This window comes from Pyxicephalus adspersus, chromosome 2 (genome assembly GCF_032062135.1).
Source record: "Pyxicephalus adspersus chromosome 2, UCB_Pads_2.0, whole genome shotgun sequence".
In the NCBI taxonomy this organism is placed as follows: domain Eukaryota; kingdom Metazoa; phylum Chordata; class Amphibia; order Anura; family Pyxicephalidae; genus Pyxicephalus; species Pyxicephalus adspersus.
The window spans coordinates 149,384,510-149,409,659 of NC_092859.1; the positions used below are offsets into that span (position 1 = coordinate 149,384,510).

General features: G+C 39.2%; 1 protein-coding gene across 1 annotated transcript in view; it reads right to left on the reverse strand.

Moving 5' to 3' along the window:
- Window positions 1-8,065: 8,065 nt before the first annotated feature.
- The window catches only part of FURIN (furin, paired basic amino acid cleaving enzyme), a gene marked incomplete in the record, with an annotated part of 160,242 nt that continues 143,157 nt past the window's right edge, over window positions 8,066-25,150 (reverse strand). The window contains 4 exon segments of the mRNA XM_072399139.1: window positions 8,066-10,521; window positions 18,865-18,981; window positions 23,425-23,549; window positions 24,410-24,589. Of these exon segments, the coding sequence (XP_072255240.1) occupies window positions 9,956-10,521; window positions 18,865-18,981; window positions 23,425-23,549; window positions 24,410-24,589 (988 nt within the window).

Here is a 25,150-nt window from a genome sequence, read left to right on the forward strand (position 1 = left end):
TGCAACTTACATGGCACACCTAAGCCATGCTGCCATGTACTTTGTAGAGAGAAGAGCATTTCTCCTGGCAACCCTTTCAAAAAAGTCATACTTGTTCTGTATTTTTCTAATTGTACGGTTATGAAACAATCACCATGCTAACTGAGACCTGTATAGTCTGTGATGGAGCTCTTGGGGTTTTTGCAATTTCTTGCATTGTATGTTCTGAACATGGGGCAAGCTTGCTGGGATTTGGGAAAATTGGCAACTGTCCTAAATATTTTCCACCTAAGATTATTCTTTATCACTGTACAATGTTAGGATTCAAATCGTTTGGAAATGGCCTTATAATACTTACCAGATCAATGGGCAGCAACAATTCCTTTTCTAAGATCCTTGCTGCAGTCTTTCCTCCTTGTCATTGTGTTAACACACACCTGAATGCTTCAGACCAGCAAACTTCCAAAACTTCAGCTTTTATAGAGGTAGTCACACTTGCTGATGATCAGTTATTCAAGTGCATTTGATAAGCAGCAGTAAACCTGTATTTTATTTTTCACACACTACTTCTACATTTTGACTTAGTCTTTGTTAAATACACTATGTCATTCTTTGTTGTTCATCTGAAGTTGTATTAACTAAATTTCAGGACCTTCCATGGAACAAAAGTCTGGATATAATGTTAGAATTGAAAGACAATGCACATTCTTTTTCTCATGACTGTAGACATTAGAGTCAGGAAGGTTTAGAACTTTTGTGATTTTATTACCCTAGACAAAAATCAGCCATGGGTGCAGGACATCTGTGGATCTTTCCACCAAAGCAAATGCTGTAATATTAAGCTGGATCACTACTCACAGATATAATATCAGCATTTTGCCATGGTGGAAGCATTGAAATACCTTCCAGGTCTTAGGGAACCCGTTATAGTTACTATATCCACAGGTCACATAGGGTGTTGGTCAGCAGAAAGAATACCTTTTACATTGCTGGCCAGTGGGAGGAATGTCACCCTTACAGATAGCCAAAAACATCATAGGCATCACCGAAACTGACCTGAAGAGTCCAAATTGCTCAAGGAGCCTCTAGCAACCTCTGGAGGTACCCTGGTTGAGAAGCTCGTTTATGAATGAATCTCTGGCTCTCATTGCCTACAAACAAACCTTGATCAGGGTAGACTTCACTTGACTTCTTTTGTAGTACAAGTCATACTGGTTTGCAATAGAATTTTACAAATAGAATCCTTTGCAAATTTATGAATTAGAAGTCTCTTACTACTCCAGGTAATATCTGACATATATATGAGAGAGGTTTTTTTTACCTGCCACAGGATTTACAATCCTGTTCATTTAGTTTTGAGATTCACACAAAGTTTTCTTTTGCAGTGTAAAACTTCACAAACCTAGACAGCGGAAAAAGAAATTCAATGAGCTCATATCTATGTGATTCTGTCGTCTTATCTTTATGTACCTGGCACTTCAGCAAATGTGATCTGCTCATTGTAATGCTACTCTATGCCGGTCTCAGGGCTCTGCTGTACGGGGACTACAGAAGGATACCATGTCAATTTGCAACACTGCATTTATTTAAAAATACATGCATTGATTTAACTGATTGGATCTGCCTTTTTGGATCCAGACTTTTGCAAATGTGGCAAAAACATATTTGGATCTTCATTAGCTTACCTTTCAACTACTATTGGTAGCAGATCTTCAGGTCTAACACCAAGACTCCACCTAAGGAAAAAAAATCGGAAGTTCCTCCTGGCCAGCCCACCAAGAACTCAACTGGAGCAGTGATGTCAGCATCCTATTGGTTGAACTCTGGGTTTTATGTACATGTATTATTGCACCTGCCCTTTTATTTCCCATGTATTGTCTTAATTGTCCATTTGTAACCTACATAATTTCATGGGCAGCCATCACATATTGCCACAACTGTCAGTTTTGTGCCCACTTAGCAATTGTCAATTTGTTGCTCGTGTATTGACACCATTGCCAGTGTGTTGTCAACATTTATCCACCACGTTTTCAGGGATGCCAATGAGCTGGCCACAATTGTCTGTCTATCGCCCCATTTGTATTACTCCAGGTTTTGTTAGTTGGGGGGATTTCCCTCCACTGGTCATGGTCAACTTGGCAAAGAAAGAGGAAAAACGTCCAAATAGATGAAAACAGCAGGAGTTCACTAGTTGGCTGTCATACGCATTGCCACCATCTTATTTTTGCTGGGGAGTGATTGGCAACCTATGTTATTAGATAGCAAGGCGGGGCAGGTGCAGAGGGGTTGGTTACTACTATCAACTGGGAGAGAATTGGGTTTCAATAAGAAAAAAACAGAAAGTAAGAAATTACCCTGAAACAGGCAGCCAAAAATAGTCAATTTTTCCCGGATGTCTGAGGGGCTCGAATGATAATACTTTTCAGCTTCAACACAAAGCATGCATACAGTAAATGAGTTCCAAACTCTGTTTTGGGGTGTCTCTCCTAAAAAGGTGGCTCAAAGTTAAACACCCTAGCCTTTGCAGCTCTGGGTGCCAGATTCGAATCTCGGGCAGGACACTATCTGCATGGAGTTTGCACGTTCTCCCCGTGTCTGCATGGGTTTCATCCGTGTACTCTGGTTTCCTCCCACTTTCCAAAAACATTCAGTTAGGTTAACTGACCTCCCCCCAAACTGACCCTAAACTGTGGTAACGGCCTATAGACTTGGTACAGAGCTGTAAATCATGTCAGTGCTATATTAATACAAGATAATAAAAACAAATTCCACCCAACTTTCATTTCCATAAAGCTCAGCCGCCATATTTCTAAGAGGTTTAGTCTAATACCTGCAAAAATAAACTCTGCGGCGTAAATAAAACACAGACACTTCTATCAAGTTGCATAGTTTTTGAATATTTAATAACTTTAAATCTTTCTAGTCAACATTATATCCACATCCATTAAATAAAAAATTGTCAGAAGCAATTCGTATTGTTTAAATTACAAGAAAAATTTACTGTGCACAAAAATTATACAAAAATAGTTTTTTTCCCTATTGTATTATCTCTCCATTTACCATAAATTGTCCATTTGCCTATACAGATAGTCCTGATTTCTGTGTACGGAAGTCCACTTTCCGCGTACGAGACATTTGCTTTCACTTTGCAGGAGAGGATTATATAAATATAGTCTTATCTTACAGCATGAACTGCAGAATTTCAGAGTAGCGGACTCCATTTCAGAACAAGCGCATTGCCCTGCAAACTGTCAAATGACTTTATAAAAATACTTTTTGAAGGATGTCTCCAGATCTTTGACAATAAGCTTCTAGGCGACAAACAAAAATGACAATCTTAGGGCAGCATTACACACAGCCAACCCTCTGTCACAGCAGAGAACACCATTTTATTGCTCATTTGGTGGCCATTTTGTGGTGATGCTGTCCTCACACAGATTTGTGCTGTAATATACAAACAATGAAAATTTGAATGAATCTCATCCGATATTGGCAAAAGGCACGCAAGTCATTAAAGTACAATTTTTTATTTTTTTTAATGACAGGATGAAAATGTAAAACAAAAACATGAAAACAAATGAGATGTTTAAACATACAACCAATCTTCATAGCCAGTAAATAGTGTATATGCCCCCCAAAAAAAACAAAACCCTAGTGTGGTACTATGGAAATATTTCTGCATTTCTTTAAGGTAGAATTAAAAAAGAACTCCTTGAGGGCCGGGCAGAATTCTGGAGCAGACAAAAGATGTAGGAAGGAGACTATCCAAAATTGCTTTAGTTCCTTTGTATGATGGCAAATCCATATTGCGGAACAAAATACCTCTGTCGAGGCTGCCTCAGTGCCTTGGATGAAAAATAGAATGTACAGAGAGAATAAGAACACTACACCCAAAAGTTTAGGAGTTCAAGTTTATTTATTGATTCATAAACACAATGACAAGTCAACAGGTTTGATTTATTAAAGCTCTCCAAGACTGGAGAAGATCAACTATCATGGGAGTACCTGGATGATCCAGACTGGGAATAAATTTCCTAAAAATCAAATGTTATTAATTGGCAAAATGTTTTGGACCACATCGATTCCAGGTTTGCTGGATCACCCAAGATAGTCCATGTTCTCCATTGTTGAAGAGCTTTATTGAATCAGCCCATTGTGTTTTGGGGGCTACAAGATTCACCTTTTATCAATGCTTATATTACTGGTTTTATTGGACTCCTATAAATTGAGGGGGGTAAAAGTTAACTCAATGATAATTTGGATCATTTTCTTCAAGAGTGCTTCTACAGTTGATTGTCAGCTATCTCATGATTAGTTGCCATTGGCTCCCCTAAGTAAATCAGCCATTGATTTCCAAAATTGATTTCACCCAGTTCATATAGGAGTCCACAAAACCAGCACTTTAAGGCCTGATGAAGGGGGAACCTTTAGTTCTCAAAATGCCTTTCCTTTGAACTTCAAAACCTTTGTTATAGCTCTCATACTACACATCGTTAGGTAAATATGCTACACACTAAACAGAGAAGACATACCTGTGAAAATGATAGAACCCACAGGTAGTATCAATTTTGATTAGTGCACCTGAGCAGCAGAACATCTGTACTATAGGTGACTCTATTGGTGTATTGGCTTTTGTATTGATTTTTTTTTCGAAGTGATTGTTCCAGCTAGATAAATTTCCCTCCACCCACTTCAGCTTCAAAACAAAACTTGGCTAGTTGTAGGTACACTTAATTTATTAAAAACTTTTGTTTTAATGTGAATTAGGTAGATACACTCGCTGTAGTGTTGCACAATGGTTGGCTAACTTACCCTTCATCAGCAGACTTTGTTGGTAGCTGATCTTATCTCAGTCGCTCAGAAAATTACCAATTGTGCCACTAGAACCAACCAATCTTGATAAAATACATCCATCAAAATATGAAACAGTTACCTTCCTTTATCACATCTAATACTTCCCGTAATGCACAATATTGAGTTCCCTTACAGCCATTAAAGCTTTATTTCGAAAAAAAGAAAAACATGTCCTGCTTCAGCTGGCAAAAACAATGACCTAGTTTTTTTTTCCTTTCATCAATGCAAAATATTGTCCCATATTTACTCATAAGCTGGGTTTACGCTTAACCTTATATTCTCCTTGTAGGTGGGTTTACATACAGCCTCAAATTTTTCTCCTATGCAGGTTCACAGTCTCATATTTCCTTATAGGTTGGTTTATTTTAACCTCAGATTCCCCTCATAGGAGGGTTCTCCTACAGCCTATTTCCTTGTAGGCGGGTTTCATTTGAGCCTCAGAATTTCCTCGTAGGAGGGCTTATATATAGACTCATATTTCCTTGTACATTATTTTACTTTCACACTCAGATTCTCCTTCTTGGTGGTGGGTTTCTTATTGCCTAATAGTTTGGTTTAAATACAGTTAAAGTATCTATTACCTAGAATGCTTGCGTTTGGTAGTTTCCCATAAAACAAATCTTAATGTAATTGATGCACTGTGATCCAATGCTCCATACTACGTATGAAGGAGAAACTTTAGGCGTGTCTGATCAGACACTGTGCTGATAGATGCATTACATAAGATTTGTGAATATACAATGCTCTGTAACAATGCCAATCACATTGCTACCGTTGGTATTGCATAGCAGCATTCATTGTTGACTTCTAAAGCAGACAGACTCAAACTATGAGCAGAGCTGTGGTTAACAGGGAGTTGGAGTTATACATTAGTTTTATCTTTCATAAAAACAGGATCCCATGTTCAGACTCTTTATAGAGAGACTGCTGTGCTCATCTGCAGAATCACAATCCTACAGTTTTAACACGGTGAGACCGAAGATCTCATCATGAATCAGCTTAGTATTTTGGGACAACCTAGGGGCCTATTGGAAATGTTGAGGCATAAATCTATGTAGCAGCCCACTAAATCTATTGTCCTTCAACATTTGATAAAATGAGGAAAACCTTAAGCTACGTCAAACCCTTACAGATCTGCTCATAGCTGTTAGATAATGGTCTCCTAATTCTGCTGTATTCAGCCAAGTCAGGTCACATCTAAATTTTTTGGTAGAACGGAGGACTGCCAGCTAAAGCTCTTGTATGAAAGATGTAATTGGACACGTTGTCGGTGTTGTCCCTCGTTTAGGCTGCAATGATTGTCTACATCATGCCTGTGTCTTACTGTTCCACAGGTTAAACACCAATGGTAACACAATGAGGATGTGCCAGCTCTGGGGTGCTCGAACACCAATGCCGAAGGACTCTTGAATCCTGGCAGCATATGCTTTCTCATATCTCATGGTCTATGGTCTATGACCATCTAATCCCTGCAGGCTCTACCACCTATTAACATACAATACAACTAACTCTGATAAGGTCAGTTATGAAGGTAATGTTTTAGGAAAAGTTATGAAGTAAACTCCACAGACTGACATTGGGCTATAGCTGGGAGAAATGGAAATGGCAGGTTGTTGCAAATTATGAAGTTAGAATGAGAAAGTTACTAATACAACCAAACGGGCAATTTGCAAGCTACGATTTATAAAGGAATTATATGGCTCGGTAAGCACCTTTGGTTTGATTTAACGTGTTCACTGATTAAGCAGAGATGAAGAGAGGCAACCCGACATTACAGCCTCATAGGTAGTGATAGGGACATGAAATATGTATTAAACAGCCAAAAGGCATGTTGAGTAAAGGCAAGATTGTTTTGTAAAAAAACTCAGTTCCCAGCCTGCAGAAGCAGAGATTTTTAGCTGTAGCTCCACAATATAAAACAGGTCTTATATACCATAGATCAACAATCATAATCTTTTCAATACCCCAAACAGTACAAGTCATGCACATGTCAGAAAAAGTCTGTATAATGGCATGGAAACTGGAGACATTGCCTCAAACTCTATAGCAGGGGAGTCAAACTCTGGCCCGCGGGCCAAATCTGGCCCATCACATCCTTTTTCTGGCCCCCAAAAGAATTCCTAATGTGAATTGCAGCTGTCCTGCCGCTACTGCAATCTGTAGTAACGGTGGGACAGCTGCAATTCATATTAATCTGCTGTTTTATAGAGGCAGTACAATGCTTCTACTACAATCCCGGCATCACTCGTGTCTCTAGACCAGCGGCCTCTCTGCCTATGTGTGGCCCCACATTTTATAAACGCAAGTGTCTATTGAACAGCAGCCTATGTGTGGACCCCACAGAGTTTATACTGACAGGTAAACTCCATAATCAGGATTATTATTATCAGGAATTATAAAGGTACTGCTATTTTAATTATTGTATTGTTGTAGCCACCACTATAATATACCACCAGAAGACTGCAGTACATTTTTTGTTATCCCGCTTCCTCTGGCAAAATAAAACAATTATTATTCTCAATTAGAAGCAAGCATAAATGAAAAAAGTATTAATTTTCATGCGATGGAGATAAATTAATTCAATTTTATGGCTTGCCTTCCTCCGTGGTCCTGTTTTTTTCTAATGGAAATAATTTGTTTTTTAATAATTTTTAAGGTTGGCCCCGCACCTTGGTCTAAGTTTTTAATTTCGGTATTTAAGTTTGACACCCCTGGCTTAGAGTATATTGAGCTATAAATGTCCATGCTAAAAGAACAGGAAATTTGAGTTCCTACTCTGTGAACTCGGTATCATAATTTAGGCCAGGTGTTTCCCATTCAGCTAGATAGAACTCGCAGGGACATAGACAAGTAAACGCTTAATAACAGCATATAGTGCAAAGCACAATTAGTGTGGGCAATGTCTAAAAGAGAAAACTGGAGCTCAAATTGCTTGATTTTGACTAAAAGGCAAAAAAAAAAAAAAAAATGATGTATGTGACTTACAATCTCGTTCTGAGCAAAGCTAAAATATACAAAATAATTGCTGTGATAAAGCTTTGCAATAGCAGAAGCACAGAATGTTCTCTCTTATAAAACAATGATTAACCAGAACAAACAATGCTTGCCCTAGTGCTGGGAAGATATGCAAAAACAAAAGTAATGACAAAGTTCAGAGCCCTTTGATATTTGGAAAAGTTGTTACTTTGTTCCTGGTCATCTCAACAAAAGGCAAACGTTTTCCTATTAAACATTGGATTACTATGTAGTTTATTGCATATTTTGAGTTTAAAAGGTTATTATAGATACCAGTGTCGAATCCAGAATTTTTTTTTTAAGCAGGGTGGGTAGAAATTGTATGCGGGGGGGGCGGCAGCCCCTGTATTGTGACCCAACTCCTCAGTCACCACCCAAACACAGCCGGTGGTTACTGAAGAGTGCTGGATGGTTTGCCCGGCTAAAAGGGGCTGGGGAGAACACTGGAAACCTATAGACAAATGGTAGGCCACAACTTTTATTCCACCAAATATTTTAAAAATCATATTCATGTGATGGTGGCACATTTTTGTGAACAGTGCACAATTCACATGTAAGGGGCTATTCTGTTAACTAAAAGTTAAAATATTGTAATGTGTGTGACCAACCTCAAAGATATCAAGTAGAAAATATGCTAAAATGTGTGACTGTGGCAATACAGGCCTTTAAAAAGATTTAGAATTTGCTTTGTGTAGGAATATTCGGTCATAATAAAAATGTGCAAATTTCAGTAAACCTGACTCTTCAGCTTCAGTCCGTGGAAAAAGTAAGCCCACCATGACTGGTTCCCATTAGGACATGTGCTAGCTGAGGTCTGGTATGTTTAACAAATCCATAGTAGGAAATAACCACGTGAATGAAGTGAAAGCAGATATTCTAGAACAAAGAACATAGCCAATGGAAGATACAGGATTACAAAACAAAGTTAATTCAGAGAGAGAGTCAAGAGGATATGCTCCAACTTATACTAAGCCCAGAACCTTTTCAAAAGAAAAAATGAAATCGGCAGATTCACTCAGAGAGAAATATTTTGTAATCAGGTGAGACTGTGACACCCTTTAATATCAGGATACCACAAGTTATGGCCGTCTACAATTACTGGATGACCACAGATGGCTACAATCTGCTAAAGACCAAGTTTGAGGGGTCCAGATATTTCAGCCATACTTCTGGGGTGCAAGATCAACCATATTGGCTGTTTCTTACCCACGGCTGCTCATCAGAGGTTTGCAGAATCTGCAGCATCTACAGGGTAATCATTGACAGATATCTGCCAAAACAACCTGTACATGGGCACCTTAACATGACAAAAGTGATAAGTTATAATTATTGAATGGATAAATAAATAAATACATACCCTGCCAAAGTATATGAAAAATAGCAAACTACTTAGTGACAACCACAATACACTGCACTGAGCTGTTTAACTGGCCCTGCCAGTGTATTGTATGCAGACAGTAAAAAAAATTGTGTATTTCCCTACAAGTGTAATGTGTACGTGACTAACAATCTGCTCCAGTGCATTTCTCTCTTCACAGCACATTATCATTCTACATGTTGTCAGCTGAGATCTTAGCTAGGCCTAGGCAGACAACCTTATTAGTGCATTAGACATGACCTTGGTTCTCTACATTTACCAGCCTGGCTCCCTGATGCTGATGTATCATCTAGCAATGAATCTTTGCAAACCGGTATAAAACCCACAAGGAGCTTCCTGTCCGCACCGCAATTTGTTTTGTAGAGTTCCTGTGTGCTGGGCAGACTGCGTACAACTATATACCCCACACCCTACCTATGGATAATCAATCACTGAAAGGGGTAACTGACCACTTTAGCAGGCAAGAAAAATGGAGATCAAGAGGCACTATAGTTTAAATAAAAAAGAAAAAAAAATCTGTGAAGATGCAAAATGATCAATAAAAAGAAAAACAAAGACAAAACAAAAAAAGTTTTTGAGATCTCCTGGGCATTAGCCAGAGCACTGGATGGAATCATGACACTGGTGTCGAGGTCAGTATCCACATGGACTGGTCCAGTGTTAAAAGGAAACCTAAACTGAGTTTTTTGTGATGACAAGATGTTTTGAGGAGATGTCACAGAATAGTCATCAAAGGGCACTCTGTTGCTTTATAAAAGCAGTTCTTTCATTGTGAGCATCAAACTCCTCTACTTCAGACTCTGAGAATCCTTCTTCATGCCACATTTCTGATGGAATCCCCTTATAAGAGATGATCCCACTGTCCAACATGTACAACTTCTTCCTTCCTAGGATGACCCCAGAACGCACCTGGAGGAATAAGAAGACACTCACAAAGATGACGACTATCATGATGCAGCTCAGGGCGGCCACGACGACCGGTAAGTTTGAGGAACCCTTTTTCATTTCATGTATGACCTCTTTTAGTGGTGGCGATTCTCTGCTGATCTGAACCTGATGAGAACAGGAAAGGTCCAGCACGTTGTAGTGTGAGTGAGCTGGGCAGCTGAGGCAGTCATTTGCAGTGGTTCCTTTGCAGGTAGAACAGGAGGGATGGCAGGGCATGCAAACATTTGCCAGGAGAGGCTCAAAGCTGTTCTCTAGTGTGTACTGGATGGTCTGTACACTGGCTGTGAATCCAGGAGGACAAATCTTCACACATGTCTTCTGATGGAGGAAAAAGCCTTCTTCACAAACTGCAGAAAGACAAAAGTGGACAACCATTACCTAAGATTCTGCTGTACAACATTGATGGTCTACATTGACAGACTGCTTTAATGATGTACCTTATCTGCACACATTGGGCCCGATTCAAAAAAGTTCTCCAAGGCTACAGAGGATACACTTCCATCAGTAAAGCTGGGCAATCCAGCAAACCTGGAATGGATTCAAAAACATTTGCTAGAAATCCATTCCAGGTTTGCTGAATCACCCAACTTCACTGATGAAAGTGTATCCTTTCCAGCCTTTGAGAGCGTTAATAAATCAGGACCATTTTTGCTATACTACATTCTAACTGTAGCCAATATTTAGTAATAGCGTAAATTTGCTATATGAGAGCAATGATCAGTTTTGGTAATGGCTAATGCGTGGCTTTGTTTGCAGAGAGCAATCTAAGAAAAGAGGAAACACAAAACTAAAAACACTGCGACTGAATATATTTCAATATAATCTATAAAGTGTTGAAATATTACACAGCACTTTACAGAGTCTTTAGTCATGTAACTGTCTCTTAGAGGAGCCCACAATCTAATTTTCCTACCACAGTCATAGTAAGGCAAATTAGGAGAAAGTCAATTAGCTTTCCAAAACGTTTTAATTTTTTTGGGATGTGGGGGGAAAATGAAGTGTCTGGAGGAAAACTTTGCAAACAATGGGAGAACATACAAACTTTTATCCTGACTAAGATTAGAACCTGGGACCCTAGTGCTTCAAGGTGATTGCTAGCCACCAGGCTGCCCTCTACAGAATCAATGAGCCTTTTACTGTAAAACATTTCAGAAAATGCTTTTTGGCTAGCATCTAATTCTTGATTACAAGTAGCAGAACACTTGCTTTCATGTCATAGTGCCTAGGTACACTAACTTTTAGCCAATCAGGATTCTTTTAGAGGGTTAGGATTACTGGATTGTACTGACACCAACACTAAGGTGCGACAGAATGTGGCACAACAGTCCGGTGCAAAACAGCAACCGAAAAATTTATTTTGCAGATGCTACAGTGTTCTCACAAGCCCCTTCTAGCGGTTTTTGGGTGGTTACTGATGAAATTGGTAACAATTTAGGGGCTTCCACTCGCCTATTATTATTATTATTATTATTAATAATAATAATAATCTATTAATTATCATTAATTATCAATAATCTATTAATATTCATAATCTTTATATAGTGCCAACATATTACATAGCGCAGGACACATTAAATAGGGGTTGCAAATGACAGACAGTTACACAGGAGGAGAGGACCCTGCCCCGAAGAGCTTACAATCTAGTACGTAGAGGAATTAGCATACAATAGGAGGGGAGATATGTAGTGGTGGGAAGTAGTGACGGTTTCAAATGACACAATTTCTTCCCACCCAGCTTAAAAAAAATTTTGGGTTGAGTTCTGGACTATGTGAAAACAAATGTTGCCCAAGCCCAGACCCACTTCTAATAAAACTCTTTTAATCTGTAAATTCTAAACTGGCACTCTTAAATTTTGTAAAACATCTGCTAATGTGATGGGACAAAAAACATTCAAAATGGGGGGGGAGGGGGATAACCAACAGCAGCCAATCAGCTTTTATTGATATGATGACATTACCGGCTGATTGACCACAATGAGTGGTTATGCATTACCACGCTCTGCACAATCCCGATTGAAGTTACATGAACCATGGCATACTCCTTACTTTGAACCACATATCTACTGTGCAGATCTGTACACAAAACCTTACATTGATCATTCAGAGTTCTAACAAAAAGAAGAAATAACTTGACAGAGCAGCAACTTGACATCTGGTCACCGTGACCCTGGTATAGGACCATTCACCATACAAATAAATTATTCTTTAAGAAGAAGTATGTCACCGACACACAGTGAAGGTTCTCAATATGTGGTAGGTCATTTCAGATAACGGGCCTGATTTATTAAAGCTCTCCAAGGCTGTAGAGCAGGGGTCGGCAAACCGCGGCCTTTAGGCCAGATATGGCTTAACCGGTAGTTCGTTCCGGCCAAACGCCCCCTGGAAGCCAAACGGCCCTCCGGACCCGCGGGTTGCCGCCAGATCGGCCAGGGGGCGTTAGGAACTACCAGAGCAGAAGCCTCCGGAGCTCTGATGCCGCCCCCTTGCAGTTGCTCCCCTATTTACCGCAGCCGGCATTGATACTTCAACCGGTACAGTAAATAGGGAAAGCTCCCTGAAGGTAAATCCCTCTCCTCAACAATGCATACGAAGGAGAGAGATTTCACTTCAGGGGGCGTTCCCTGGAGGTGGCCGGGTCTGGCCTAGTGTGCTCCCGTCCACCCCATAAATGGCCTAGTGGCCATAAAACTCTGCAGACCCCTGCTGTAGAGGATACACTTTAATCAGTGAAGCTGGGTGATCCAGCAAACCTGGAATGGATCTGCTCCAGGATTTAAAACATTTGCTAGCAAATAGCAAATGACTGATGAAATCCATCCCAGGCTTGCTGGATCACCCAGCTTCACTGATGAAAGTGTATCCTCTCCAGCCTTTAATAGAACTTTAATAAACCAGGCCCAATGTTCCAAATCACATGGCACCTGTGTAGAATACAAAATAGTTTCAAGGGTGAGAAGTTCATTTAAAGGGTGAAAGGTACATTTTAGGTAGGAAAGCTTTTTCTAGATGTGTCCCTAACTGTAAACATAAAAACTAGAAATGGGAACAACATATTTTTCCAAAGCAAGATAAAAATAAGTTCTTAAGGAAAACACTGGTATTTGTTATGGTTTAGCTTTTATGAAATGCTTATCTGCATTTAACAAACTTGCTGCTGGCAGATGAAAGCACATTTTACCCCATACACATCTTATGACTAGCAATTACAAAAAGCAACGTTCTCTACTAAATTATGTCTGTGTGGGGTCACAGCAGGTTGCCAAAAACATATAATTTGATACACCAAGCCCCCCACCCTTCACATCTTTACATGTGTGAATAGGCACTGGTAAATGTGCCTTAAATTGCAGCATGACCACCAGACCCTCAACTTGCAACCTTTGCTTTCATTGGATGACAGAACCAAAAAAGCAAAAAGCATGAAAATGCAAAGGAACGCACATGGAAAGTTGTGAACCCGGTCCTAAGTGGACACCAGTGATCTCCCCAGCATCTTTTAGCTGAGCGCACCCGGCACTTTTCAGCAGCCACCGGCTGTTTTTGAGTGGTTACAATACAGGGGCCACCACCCGCCTACAATTTTTCCCCCACCCAGCTTAATAAAAAAATTCTGGGTTGAGGAATAATATTTGAGATATATAGAGAACTTGTTAAAGGAAAAAAACATGCTAATATATAACTTAAAATGTATGCGGAACACAATCACTTTCCATAGGTAATTTCACCCATACGGTGTATAAAGTACTGGTCCTACTCGAACCCCTAACCCGACAATTTTTTTGCATCAAGCTAAAAAAAACAATTCTGGGTTGAGCCTTGGGGCACAGTGTAATATTTGAGATATTAGGCTGAGAATACATTTCTTTCTTTAAATTACAAAGCTATAAAAGAATAATGCTCTCCATAACGGTATGAAGTCTACGCACAGCTGTGTGGGATTGAAGAAACGCTGCAGTTGCAAATTACATCCTGCTGTGACAAGAGCAGAAGCGCCATATACGCTTTGACAGATGCCAATCAAATATTAAGCAGCACACACTTTATCCACCGCTGCTCAAGGTGTAAATGGGACGGTGAATAGGGAGCGGTGGACAAATTATCATACAGCAGAAGCAGATCAGAGCAGACAAGGACAACTAAAGGTGATCCACATCTGGAGCTTTAGGATTTCAATTCAGGGCCATTATCTGATGCAATGCATTACAAATAAATGATGCATATAAACACATTAAAGAAGAAAAAAAAAAAAGGAGTAGGAGTCCCAAAAAGATGGATCTGTAAATCCGTTGCATCTGTAATTAGAATATAATATGGGATGTTTTCTGTTCATACACACAGTCCATTGAGTTTTCCCGATGTGCTGAATGATTTAATGAAAACAGGAAGAACACAATAGGGTTGGTGTGGGGGGAAAATGGGGTAATTTTAAATGCAATTACACACATAGAAAGCATTGGGCTTTAATCACCGGAGGAACCCTTATCTGTAAACACCATTTCCCAGTCCGTCAGCTATTCCATATCTGTAGAATAACTTGCAGCAAAGGCTGCGAGTGGGGCATAGCAATCAAGGAGTGTATTTATTTGGCAGATCCCTGCTACAGTAGTAAAAAGATTGGTATTATTATTATCAATAATAATAATAATAATAATAATAATAATAAACAGGATTTATATAGCACCAACATATTACGCAGCACTGTACATTAAATAGGGGTTGCAAATAACAGACAAATATAGACAGTGACACAGGAGGAGGAGAGGATCCTGCCCTGAAGGGCTTACAATATAGAAGTTGAGGAACTATCACACAATAGGAGGGGGAAATGGAATAGTGGGAAGTAGTGCAGGTTTTAAGAGACAGAAGAAAACAGATAGGCAAGTTTGAAAAAATGGGTTTTGAGTGTTCCTTTAAATGAGCAGAAAGTAGGAGCAAGCCGAATAAGATTAGGAAGATTAGGACTTTTTACGAAAAGTCTGGGAGCTGTGCGTGTGATGAGGTTATGAGTAAGGAAAACATTAGTAAGTCATTGAAGGAGTGGAGAGAGCGGCCGGGGGAGTATTTTTGTTTTATCAGGGCAGAAAGGTAAGTGGGACAAGAACTGTGGAGGGATTTAAAGGCAAAGCACAGGAGCTTGAATTTGATTCTCAGGTGAAATGGAAGCCAATGAAGAGAACTACAAAGAGATGCAGCAGAAGAGGAGCGGTGGGAAGGATGGATGAGTCTGGCTGCAGCATTCATAATAGATTGTAGAGGTGAGAGTCGGGTTAGCAGAATAAAGGAGAGGAGGATGTTACAGTAAGATACTTTAAAATGGTTAAAAAAAAACAAGTTCTAAAATGCATGCAGAACACAATCACCTTCCTTAGGTATTTCTGCCCATACAGTGTACTGGTCCTACTCTAACCCCTTTAGTTAGGAGTTTGGTAGCCTCTTTAGTTCAGTCATTTCCAACACAAAGCAGATTAAAAAAATTAACTGCAGGTTTTTTGCAATTTAATAAAAAAACATTAAAGAAAGTGAGATGCATAAAAGTGTTGGCACTGATGTTTCTCACTGCTATCAAAAAGGTATTGCTCAGTAAACATTGCACTTGTTGCCCAAATAATTGTTAGTAATATTTTTGGTGACAGTTTAGGAAGCATGGCTGTACAGGCAGGATACTTTTCACTGTTCCAAGTAGCCTGTTCTGTTCTACGGAGAGGGGCTGGAGGAAGGTTTGTGCAGGAAACACCCCAACTACATAATTATACAACAGTACAGCAAGGGAGCCATTAATGACATATAACATCAGTTATTTGTAATCCAACACGCTGGATAACTAATGATTACCATAACAGCATTAGGGGCCATCATTACAAACTCTAAAGATAATCTTAAATGATCATTGTATGTTACATAGTTACATAATAGGTCCAGTTGAAAAAAAGACCATCAAGTTCAACCACTAGAGAAATAAACATATCCCAGATATAAAACCCTATGGACATAGTTGGTCCAGAGGAAGTAAAAAAAAACAAAAAACAAAACCCCTGGTACAATTTGCTCCAACAAGGGAAAAAAAAAAATTCCTTCCCGATTCCATGAGGCAATCAGATGTTCCCTGGATCAATAGTCACTGTTATTTTTTCTATAAAGCCTTAATCCCCAGTTATGTTCTGTGCTTCTAGAAATCATCCAGCTTTTTCTTAAAGCAATCTATAAAACTTGCTGAAACTCCTTCCTAAGGGAGCCGATTCCACATTTTCACAGACCTTACAGTGAAGAATCCCTTCCTTATCCGGAGCTTAAACTTCTTTTTCTCCAGACACAAAGAGTTCCCCCTTGTCCTTAGTAATGCTCTCAAAGTGAATAATGGGGAAGGGAGTTCTCTATATGGACCATTTATATATTTATACAGGGTGATCATATCCCCCTTATACGTCTCTTCTCAAGTCAGAATAGATTCAGTTCAGCTAATCTCTCCTCATAGCGGAGTTCTTCCATTCCTTTTAGTAGTTTGGTAAGTATGTGGAAAAGGTCCCCAGGATTCAGGGTCAGTTTTAAAGAAGGACAAACCAGGCACTTAGCCAGAGTCCCCACCTTCTAAAGGGCCCCAAATAAAAAAAGTTAGAGGGGTGCAAGAAGCTAGAATGCTGTGCATTTGGGTCTGCCTAATAATATTTGCCTATGAGCATCCCTCCCTGGCATGCCAGTAAAGTAAAGGGCACTGCAAGCATCCCTTGAAATAAATGGGACAGTCTCCATTTAGATTTTAATGCAATGTTTGAGTCCAAATACCTTTTCTGCATTAACGGTTATCGTTTTCTTAGCCTTCTGCAAACAAATCTTATTTTATGCAAATGGAACCTGAGACTGGTTGTGTATTTGAAAAGCAGGCAAGCAGAGTGCAATGAAGTGATGGTTATATGAAACTGAAGGAGCTAGAAGATCTGCTCATTAAAGACATGAACCTATTTTGTATGCAGCCCATCTGCTATCAGTGCTTAAAAGGTTCTGTATATATCCACAGCTGCAGTTAGTGGAGGATTTAGTGCAGTTCGCTAGAGAGTCTCATTCAGTCCAGCAGTCCTTGCATGAAAAGCTATGAGCAAAGTTCCCAAGGATTCTTTAGCTACGGCATAAAGTGAAGCGAGAGCACATGGGGACCCTTATAATGAAACCAACACAAAAATACCTGCCAAAACATAGCAATGATGAGCAATCCAATGTGCTACACAGCCACTGTACCTGACCCGTTTCACAGAAAGACATTTAATTAGGAGATATATAAGCCCTCATTTATTTCTTAATTAGATTGGAGCTTCTCATTAGCACGAGGAGGAAGGGTCCTCGCTGGCGATATGAAAGCTCTTCACGTGGAAGTAATCTATTATGGATTGTCCCCCCGAGAAATAGCTGTAATATCCTTTCATGCGGACGAGTAATAGAAATTACTCTTTTAACCTATTCGCGAGTTAAGTCTATGAAATGTTCCAGAACACACACAGGAGGTTTGATTCAGGACAAACTGGTGACATTTCACAGCAGATTACACACTCTTGGTTAAGTACACAAAGCCCTGCAAGAGGCCTTAATCAACAAATGTCAGACACGCTCATTCCCACCTCCCCGCCATTGTGGTCCTGAACTCTTCGACACTCTGGTAGCACGTAAGATGCGGATTAACTTACTCATAGAACTTTCTAACATTTTTTACTTTTAACTCTCATTTATGTATACCTTGTCTGCAAAATGCTCCTGTTGTGATGAAAAATTGCCTTTTATATAGTGAACAACAGGGGCTAAGACTTAAGTAAAAGCTTGCAATGTCCTTGTCCCCTACAAAAAGTGCGGCAAGAAAAACGGAGGCTTTATATTTTATTAAAGGGCCAACATCATTCTTATTTCACACACTTTGCTAGCACAGACTCCCTGTAACTGTAATGTATTAACCACAATCCAATTACATTATGGAGACTGCCAAAATGTAAAATCTGTTTTCCTAAGCTTCTTGGCTTCCATTATGTGAAGGAGATTTGCATTTCCAATGAGAACTTCACTTTAACATTTCATTTCTTTTAGGGGCGCAGGCAAGGAGTGCCACCTCTCTGCAATATTATACTTTGCATTCCCAGAATGAAGATCTAGCACTAATAATTTTCTTGGGCAATATAATCCACTCACTTTTAGTCTTTTATCAGTTATGTAAAGCTACATACACATGGAAGGTTACTGTCATCAGGGACAAATGATTGTAATCATTCCAGATGAAAAACTAGGATATGTATAGTGGTCCCCAGACGTTGTTCATCAATCTGCCCTAGCAGATCAATGAGCAATTTAGGTAGGGGTAAGTAGAGTGTCTACTGTACTTTTCTATAGAGGACCGTGCAATGGGTTGCTATTTACTCATGCCTCCCCTTTTCCTAGAAGAGGACACTTTCCAGCCGATCTGTGGACAGGGTGTGTGCCCTGAAATAAATAAATATGCATATATATATATATATATATATATATATATATATATATATATATATATATATATGTATATCACCAGTCTCCTGAAAACCACAGGTTGGAGAATATGCAATAACATTAAATAACAATAAGGTTTTTCAATACACAGGGATTAGGAACATTTTTTTTTTTTTTTTTTACCCTTCAGATGATTTTTGTAAACGAGGCCAACAAATCAGTTCAATACTTACCAACACAGGATTGGCTAGAAGCACCAGTTCTGCATCCTTCACCATCGACTTGATTGGACACGTTTGGAGGATCGGAAGCAGTGCCATACAACACAAGGACAAACTGGGTTAGTGTTCCTAAAGAATGAGAAAAAAAATAAACAATCACCAATTGTCTTGTTGGAACTCACATATTCCTGTAGATTTTAAAACACTGCTATTAATGAAAAAAAACAAAAAAAAAAAAATTGGCTCTGCCTTCAGTTTCCACCAATAGCAGCCTAGTGCACCAAGTATCAGTATTGTGCCAGAGACCTGCTGTTTATATGTCTTTAAACATGAAGGCAAGCAAATGCAATAAACTTCACCTATTGCTCACCTCTGAATATTTGATACCACTTAAGTATATGGTTAAATCCAGCAAGTTAAAAAAAAAAAAAAAAAAAAAAAAAAAAAAAAAAAAACATGAATTGGATTACTTTAGAACTGTAAAACACATTCCCCTCTCCTTATGTCTACCTACTGGAGGGGGGAAGAGGAAGATTTCAGCAGTCCCAAAACAATTTCTCTCCCAGAGTGACAATGGTTCACCACAGCTACAGTACATTGAGTGAATGTTTTCACCCAGAAAAGTGTGATACTTGCACAGCATAACAGGGTGATTTCCTTATGAAAGAAGCCATTAGAATATAATTGCAGTTACACACCTCAATACAAATGATACAAAATCACAAAAATGTGTTCAGCAAGTTTAGATTTGCAAGAACTAGCTAAACACTGTACAGAAAAATCCATAGATTGTCACTAGTAATAAAAGCACAACCAAGAACACTCCACCCGACACTTTTCAGTAACCACTCGGCTGTTTTTGGGTAGTTACTGAACAGTTGGGTCACCATACAGGGGCTGCCACCCGCCTACAGTTTCCTCACACCTGGCTTAAAAAAATTTGGGCTGAACACTGAAGGTCATGCTATACTGAGGGCTGAGCATTGTGAGAAAACGGTTTTACCTTTTTTCTTTTCTTTGCTCTCAATCACGGTCTAGTTAAAGCTTTACTGTGATATGACACACAAAACTCGGGTCAAATGTTGGCTACTGTACACAGTGTAACTGGCAAGTGAAGAGACATGGAATCCAAATCTTCAGTCAGCCACATTACACTGCATAACCAGGCATTGAAGAGGCATGGAACAAATAGACTTGGGCTGGTCATATGGTGGCCAATATAGGCTGGAAGGTGACGAGGGAAAGGATGTAAAGCTACATGGTGGTCATTGTACATGGTATGATGGGCAAGTGATGATGTATGGCAGACAAAGCTTGCGTTGGTCACCCAGAGGCCACTGTACACCGTATAGCTGGAAAGTGAAGAGGAATGAACTCGAGTCTATCACATGGTGGCCATTTAACACTGTATAACTGACAAGTGAAGAGGCATGAACACCAGACACATACACCAGCAGTGCTCAACCTAAAATTTATTTTAAGCTGGATGGGAAGAAATTGTAGGCGGATGGCAGCCATGTATTGTGACCCAACCCATCGGTAACCACCCAAAAACAGCTGGGTGGTTACCAAAAAGTGCCAGGTGATGTACCCGGCTAAAACGGGCTGGGAAGACCACTGCACCAATGTCAACAATGAACCACAGAGATACACCAACCATCCCAATGCTACAAAGTAGATGTGGCATTCTGTAAACACAAAGAATCTTCCATAAATGAGGCTCTAAGTTTGTCCATTGACTTGCTAAATTTTTTGAAGTGTATATGAACTCTTTATAATTAGAAAGAAGATAGCAGATATTGTTTATTCTTTAAATATTATAATCAAAGCCTCTTAATTGGCAGCTACAGACTCGCTTTGCAGAGAAAAAGCAGTGGCCTGGATTGCTATTTTAGTCCGGCAATATGACGGCGCATAACACACAGGCATGTCTGTGCTAAATACAAGGCAGGAAGATGGCTGTGTACAGAAGCAGAACCACAGATCCTGTCACGAACAATCCTCTTATTCAGGTGTAGGGAGGTGTCTTGTGAGCAGACAGGACTCTGCATGTGAATACTAAGCAGCTAATTGGAGCCTTGTGCTGCGCAACCCATCTGTGTGTGAGCGATAACTCGCAGCTCCCTCTTCTCATGCTCATCATTCCTCTCCACACTCAGTTCCACGTGCTGGGCTGCTTAATATAACAAGCCAAATCGAGTGGTTTCAATCCTTCATACGGCTGACAAAATGTAGTAAATAAACAACCCCCTTTTTCTTATCTTGTCCATGCACTATGGATGCACAAACAGAAAACTAAAAACAAGACAGACTTGCAGAGCTGGAACTAAGCTCTGCATGAGTGCTGCCATGAAACATTGACAACTGCCACATATAGGTATCAATTACCCCAAATTCCCCATTTTGTTATATAAAATCCCACTAGGCATATACCTCATACTAGATTTTTTTTTTTTTACTTTCCATGCCTTGGAGGCACTTTACCTGTAACTCTCAAACTATTTCTTAAAGTGGACCTATCAGTGAAAGATGGTGTAGGCTGCCATGGATGCAAAACTGGTCTTCAATTGCCAGTAGTTTCAGTCATACACTGGAAACAAGTATGTAGATAACTGGAAAAAAAGTTTGCTGCACTTAGCTGTATACACATTCTGGGTCAGCGATTCAGAACATGTTTACGGCAGAGGATCAGGACACCAACCAGGTAGGCTGTATTATAACCACAATGTCTTTTAAAATCTTTCAGTATAAGTTCTCAAAGTTTTCTATGCTCCATATCCATTCCATGCCCTCTATGGCTGTTCCAGCCTTGCAGTCTATCCATCTTTACAAATAAAGAATAACAAACACTGTAAACCATAAATATACCACAAGACGCATGGTATACAATTGCAAACCCTGCAGGCTTATCGGTTGTTTAATTTTTTTTTAAGCAGGAAACACAAAGCCCTGAAACACTAATATTAAGGATTTTGCAAAACACTACAGGAAATGTATTCCATGTGTGTTGGAAAAACGACATCACCCTGAAACAGAACAATGGAAATGAATAGCTTTACACAAAACAAACACTTCATTATAAATCACAGGCTTAACCTGAAATGTGTTCTCATGGACTAAAGACATAGTGGGGTTTTATAATGGCCAAAAGGTATTTGCAAGCTTCCATACTTGTATAAAATTTCACATATTTCACATTGCAGTAAAATTTGATATTTATCTTGGTGCAACTTCATTTTTTAAATGAAGGATAAGCCAAAAGTTAGGCTTACTATACTGTTCTTTAATGAGAATACCAAACAGGGAGAGGCACAAGTGTACCAATGCATCCACCACCAAATATCAGTCCTGCCTAAGCAACTTCTGGTAAACAGCTTCAAGCCAAACTAAGCCCCAAAATATTAATAATTAATATTAATAATATTAAAAGCAAGTTCTTCACTGCAGAAGGGACGGATGATGTTAAAAAAAAAACCCTGCTCACTTTGTCAAAGATCTTCACCCGGGCTATCTCCATCTTGATTGGCAAGGTGGAAATAACGGAACTACTGCGCATGTGCACATGAGTTATTCATTCCCAGAAGCTAGCTATGCTCGGATTGTACACCGAGCTGCACATGTGCCTGTCTCTTCTAATAAATCTAGCAGTTGAATTTTTAGCTTTAGTTCTGCTTTAAAGTGCTAATGCAAAGTACTAAAATATCTTTTTGTGACATCAAGCGATGTAGAAATTGGGGGTAAGGTAAAAATAATTCTAACTTTACTTTTTTCACTTACTTTTAGGTAGTTGATTTAGAAAAGGTGCAGAGGTCAGCAAAATCTGCTTTATACTACATATACACTTGATAATGTCATTTTAAAAGGAGCGACAGGTTCATTTTACAGTTTTCATAACTATCTATAACTAATCAGTGTCTAACACAGTGATACCACTAGCTACAATCTTACTCAGAAAGTAAATTGGCTGCATATGTCAATTCGCAAAGCTGGGAGAAGACTTTTTATATTTTATCTCATAATTGTTTTTACATCAAAAAATTCAGTTTCACAAATGGAAATGTTACTTTTTTTTCCCCATGACTTCAATAAACTATTTTTGCCTTTTTATCTTGCAAGTCATTATTTTATCAGTGTCTCCAAAGGCTCATCTCATTAGACACCATATAGAAAAACCGCTGATAACATCAGCCGCATGCTAGCGATATACTTGTGTGTAAAAACTTTGTGAATTGACTTTTATATGCAAAATACATAAATAATACATGAGATAACACATGGAGTATATTTAGCACTTCAGTAAGTTATCAGCAGGATATATTCTGGGCAACAGATATTAAATCTGCTCAAAATAATAATTATCAAATAACACACAGCAGTACCTAAAGGCATTTGCTTAATTGTACAAGATATAATTCAAGTCTTTATATTTAAACAATTTTAGCCAATTTGGCTGCTTCAGGTCTGATTGAACAATGACATTAAAGCAGAGATGTTAAAAGTCAGAGTTCTTTACCAAAACTGTGTTCCAACCTCCCAACTTCATTGATCCAGCAGACTCAGGAGGAAACTTACCATAGTTATTGTTACCACTGGTGTTTTCAATCTCCAGTACCCACTCTCCTGCTGGATCTTCATCCCACGAATGTGTCGTCATAAAAGCCCAATCATTGAAACCATCTGCAGAGTAATCATGGGGCCTGAATACACAAAACCATGAATATATTACAGGGCATGCCAGTATCACAGACAATTGCCACTAAATGAGATCAATTTCAATGTACTCAAACACAGGGTGGTGCTCTCCCTGGGACATCAATTTCTTGGTCCCAATTTTAAGTATTTGGTGGACTTTTTCCCCCATTAATACTGTGAACCACAACATGTAATGTGCTTTGTGGTGGGAAAGACACCAACTTCTTGGAGTAACGGACTTCACAGCAACAAGATCTGTTCCATCAAAAATTCCATGGAATGTCAATATGTGAAGTAAAACAATGCACATTTTTTTGTAAATCAGAATATTTAGAATTACAGTGAACTACAAAGCCTATAGAACTAATATTTGCATCAAACCTGCTGGGACAGGAGTCAAGGGGACTTATGAGAGCAAGTCATTGGCAGTAAAAAAAAATACCAAAAAAAATTAAAAAAACAAAAAACCTTGAAAGGCTTTTTTGTAGGACATAAAACTAAGCAGGAAAAGTGAGTTTTTAAAGCTAAGAGGGGATAAATGTTTAGATTTAATTACATAGGCCCCACTATTTCCCTGCAGCAATATTGGTATTGTTCAGAGACATTTACTTGAAACAATTACCTTGCAATGCTCAGCTGTGTTTCCAAACACACACATAAATACAATTCTTAGTTTTGCCTATCCCTGGTGTTCAATTCAAGTTAGACTTTTCATTTTGATGCGCTAGTTGCTCAGTAAATAGGAAACTGAAAAATCATTAAACCTGCCAGGGTCTCTGTGAAACTGAAATTTTGGTTTTAGCTGAACTGTTGCTTACAAATATTTTTTTCATATTTTGTTGTTAACCTGTGACAGTGAAGTTACCTCGGTGCCAGCAGACAAGAGCGCGTGCCCATAGGACTTGTAAGGTAAATGGCAAGATCTCCCCTGCGGTTGTAGGACAAGGTAAGCCTGGCCTGAACATGCTCCAGAGTGCTAATGTAATTGGGCATTCCAGCACATGGCGCCACTTTTCTTCTGACTTCTAAGCGTTTCCCTATGTCCCTAGAAAAAAAAACATTGACAAGCATTTATATAATGTCACATAGTGATCTTGCTTGCTGTTTGAATAAACATGGCATATGAACTAGAAGCAGAGACATGGAGCAAAATAATGAGCAGTTAACATAGCCATGGTGAAAGGATCTTGAAACAATTGCAAAACATCCGATTATACACTTGAATAAGCAAGCAGGTGCAAACAATACACAAATACAGAATGAAAGAAGGCACAATAACAATCAGAGGCCAATTCTGTATAGCTGGACTAAAAGGCCAAAGTGGACAAAGCAACCAATCAAAGTACAGCAACAAATAGACAAATTGGACTGGTGACTCTCCAATGCAGGCTCCTCTATTTGGCAATACAGAAGCACGCTGTGCCAAGAAGCGGTAACAGCAAGGACAACATCATGTGTTTTTCGCCAATGAATCAGGTGCTCCTTTCACTTCCTGTTGTCCATTGTTCTGTTGAGTACCATGGCGTGCATACAGCAGCTTTACAAATTACCACTGCAGCACAAGTAATCACAAAAGGTTTCCATTTATGTAATTTTTTTTTAACTG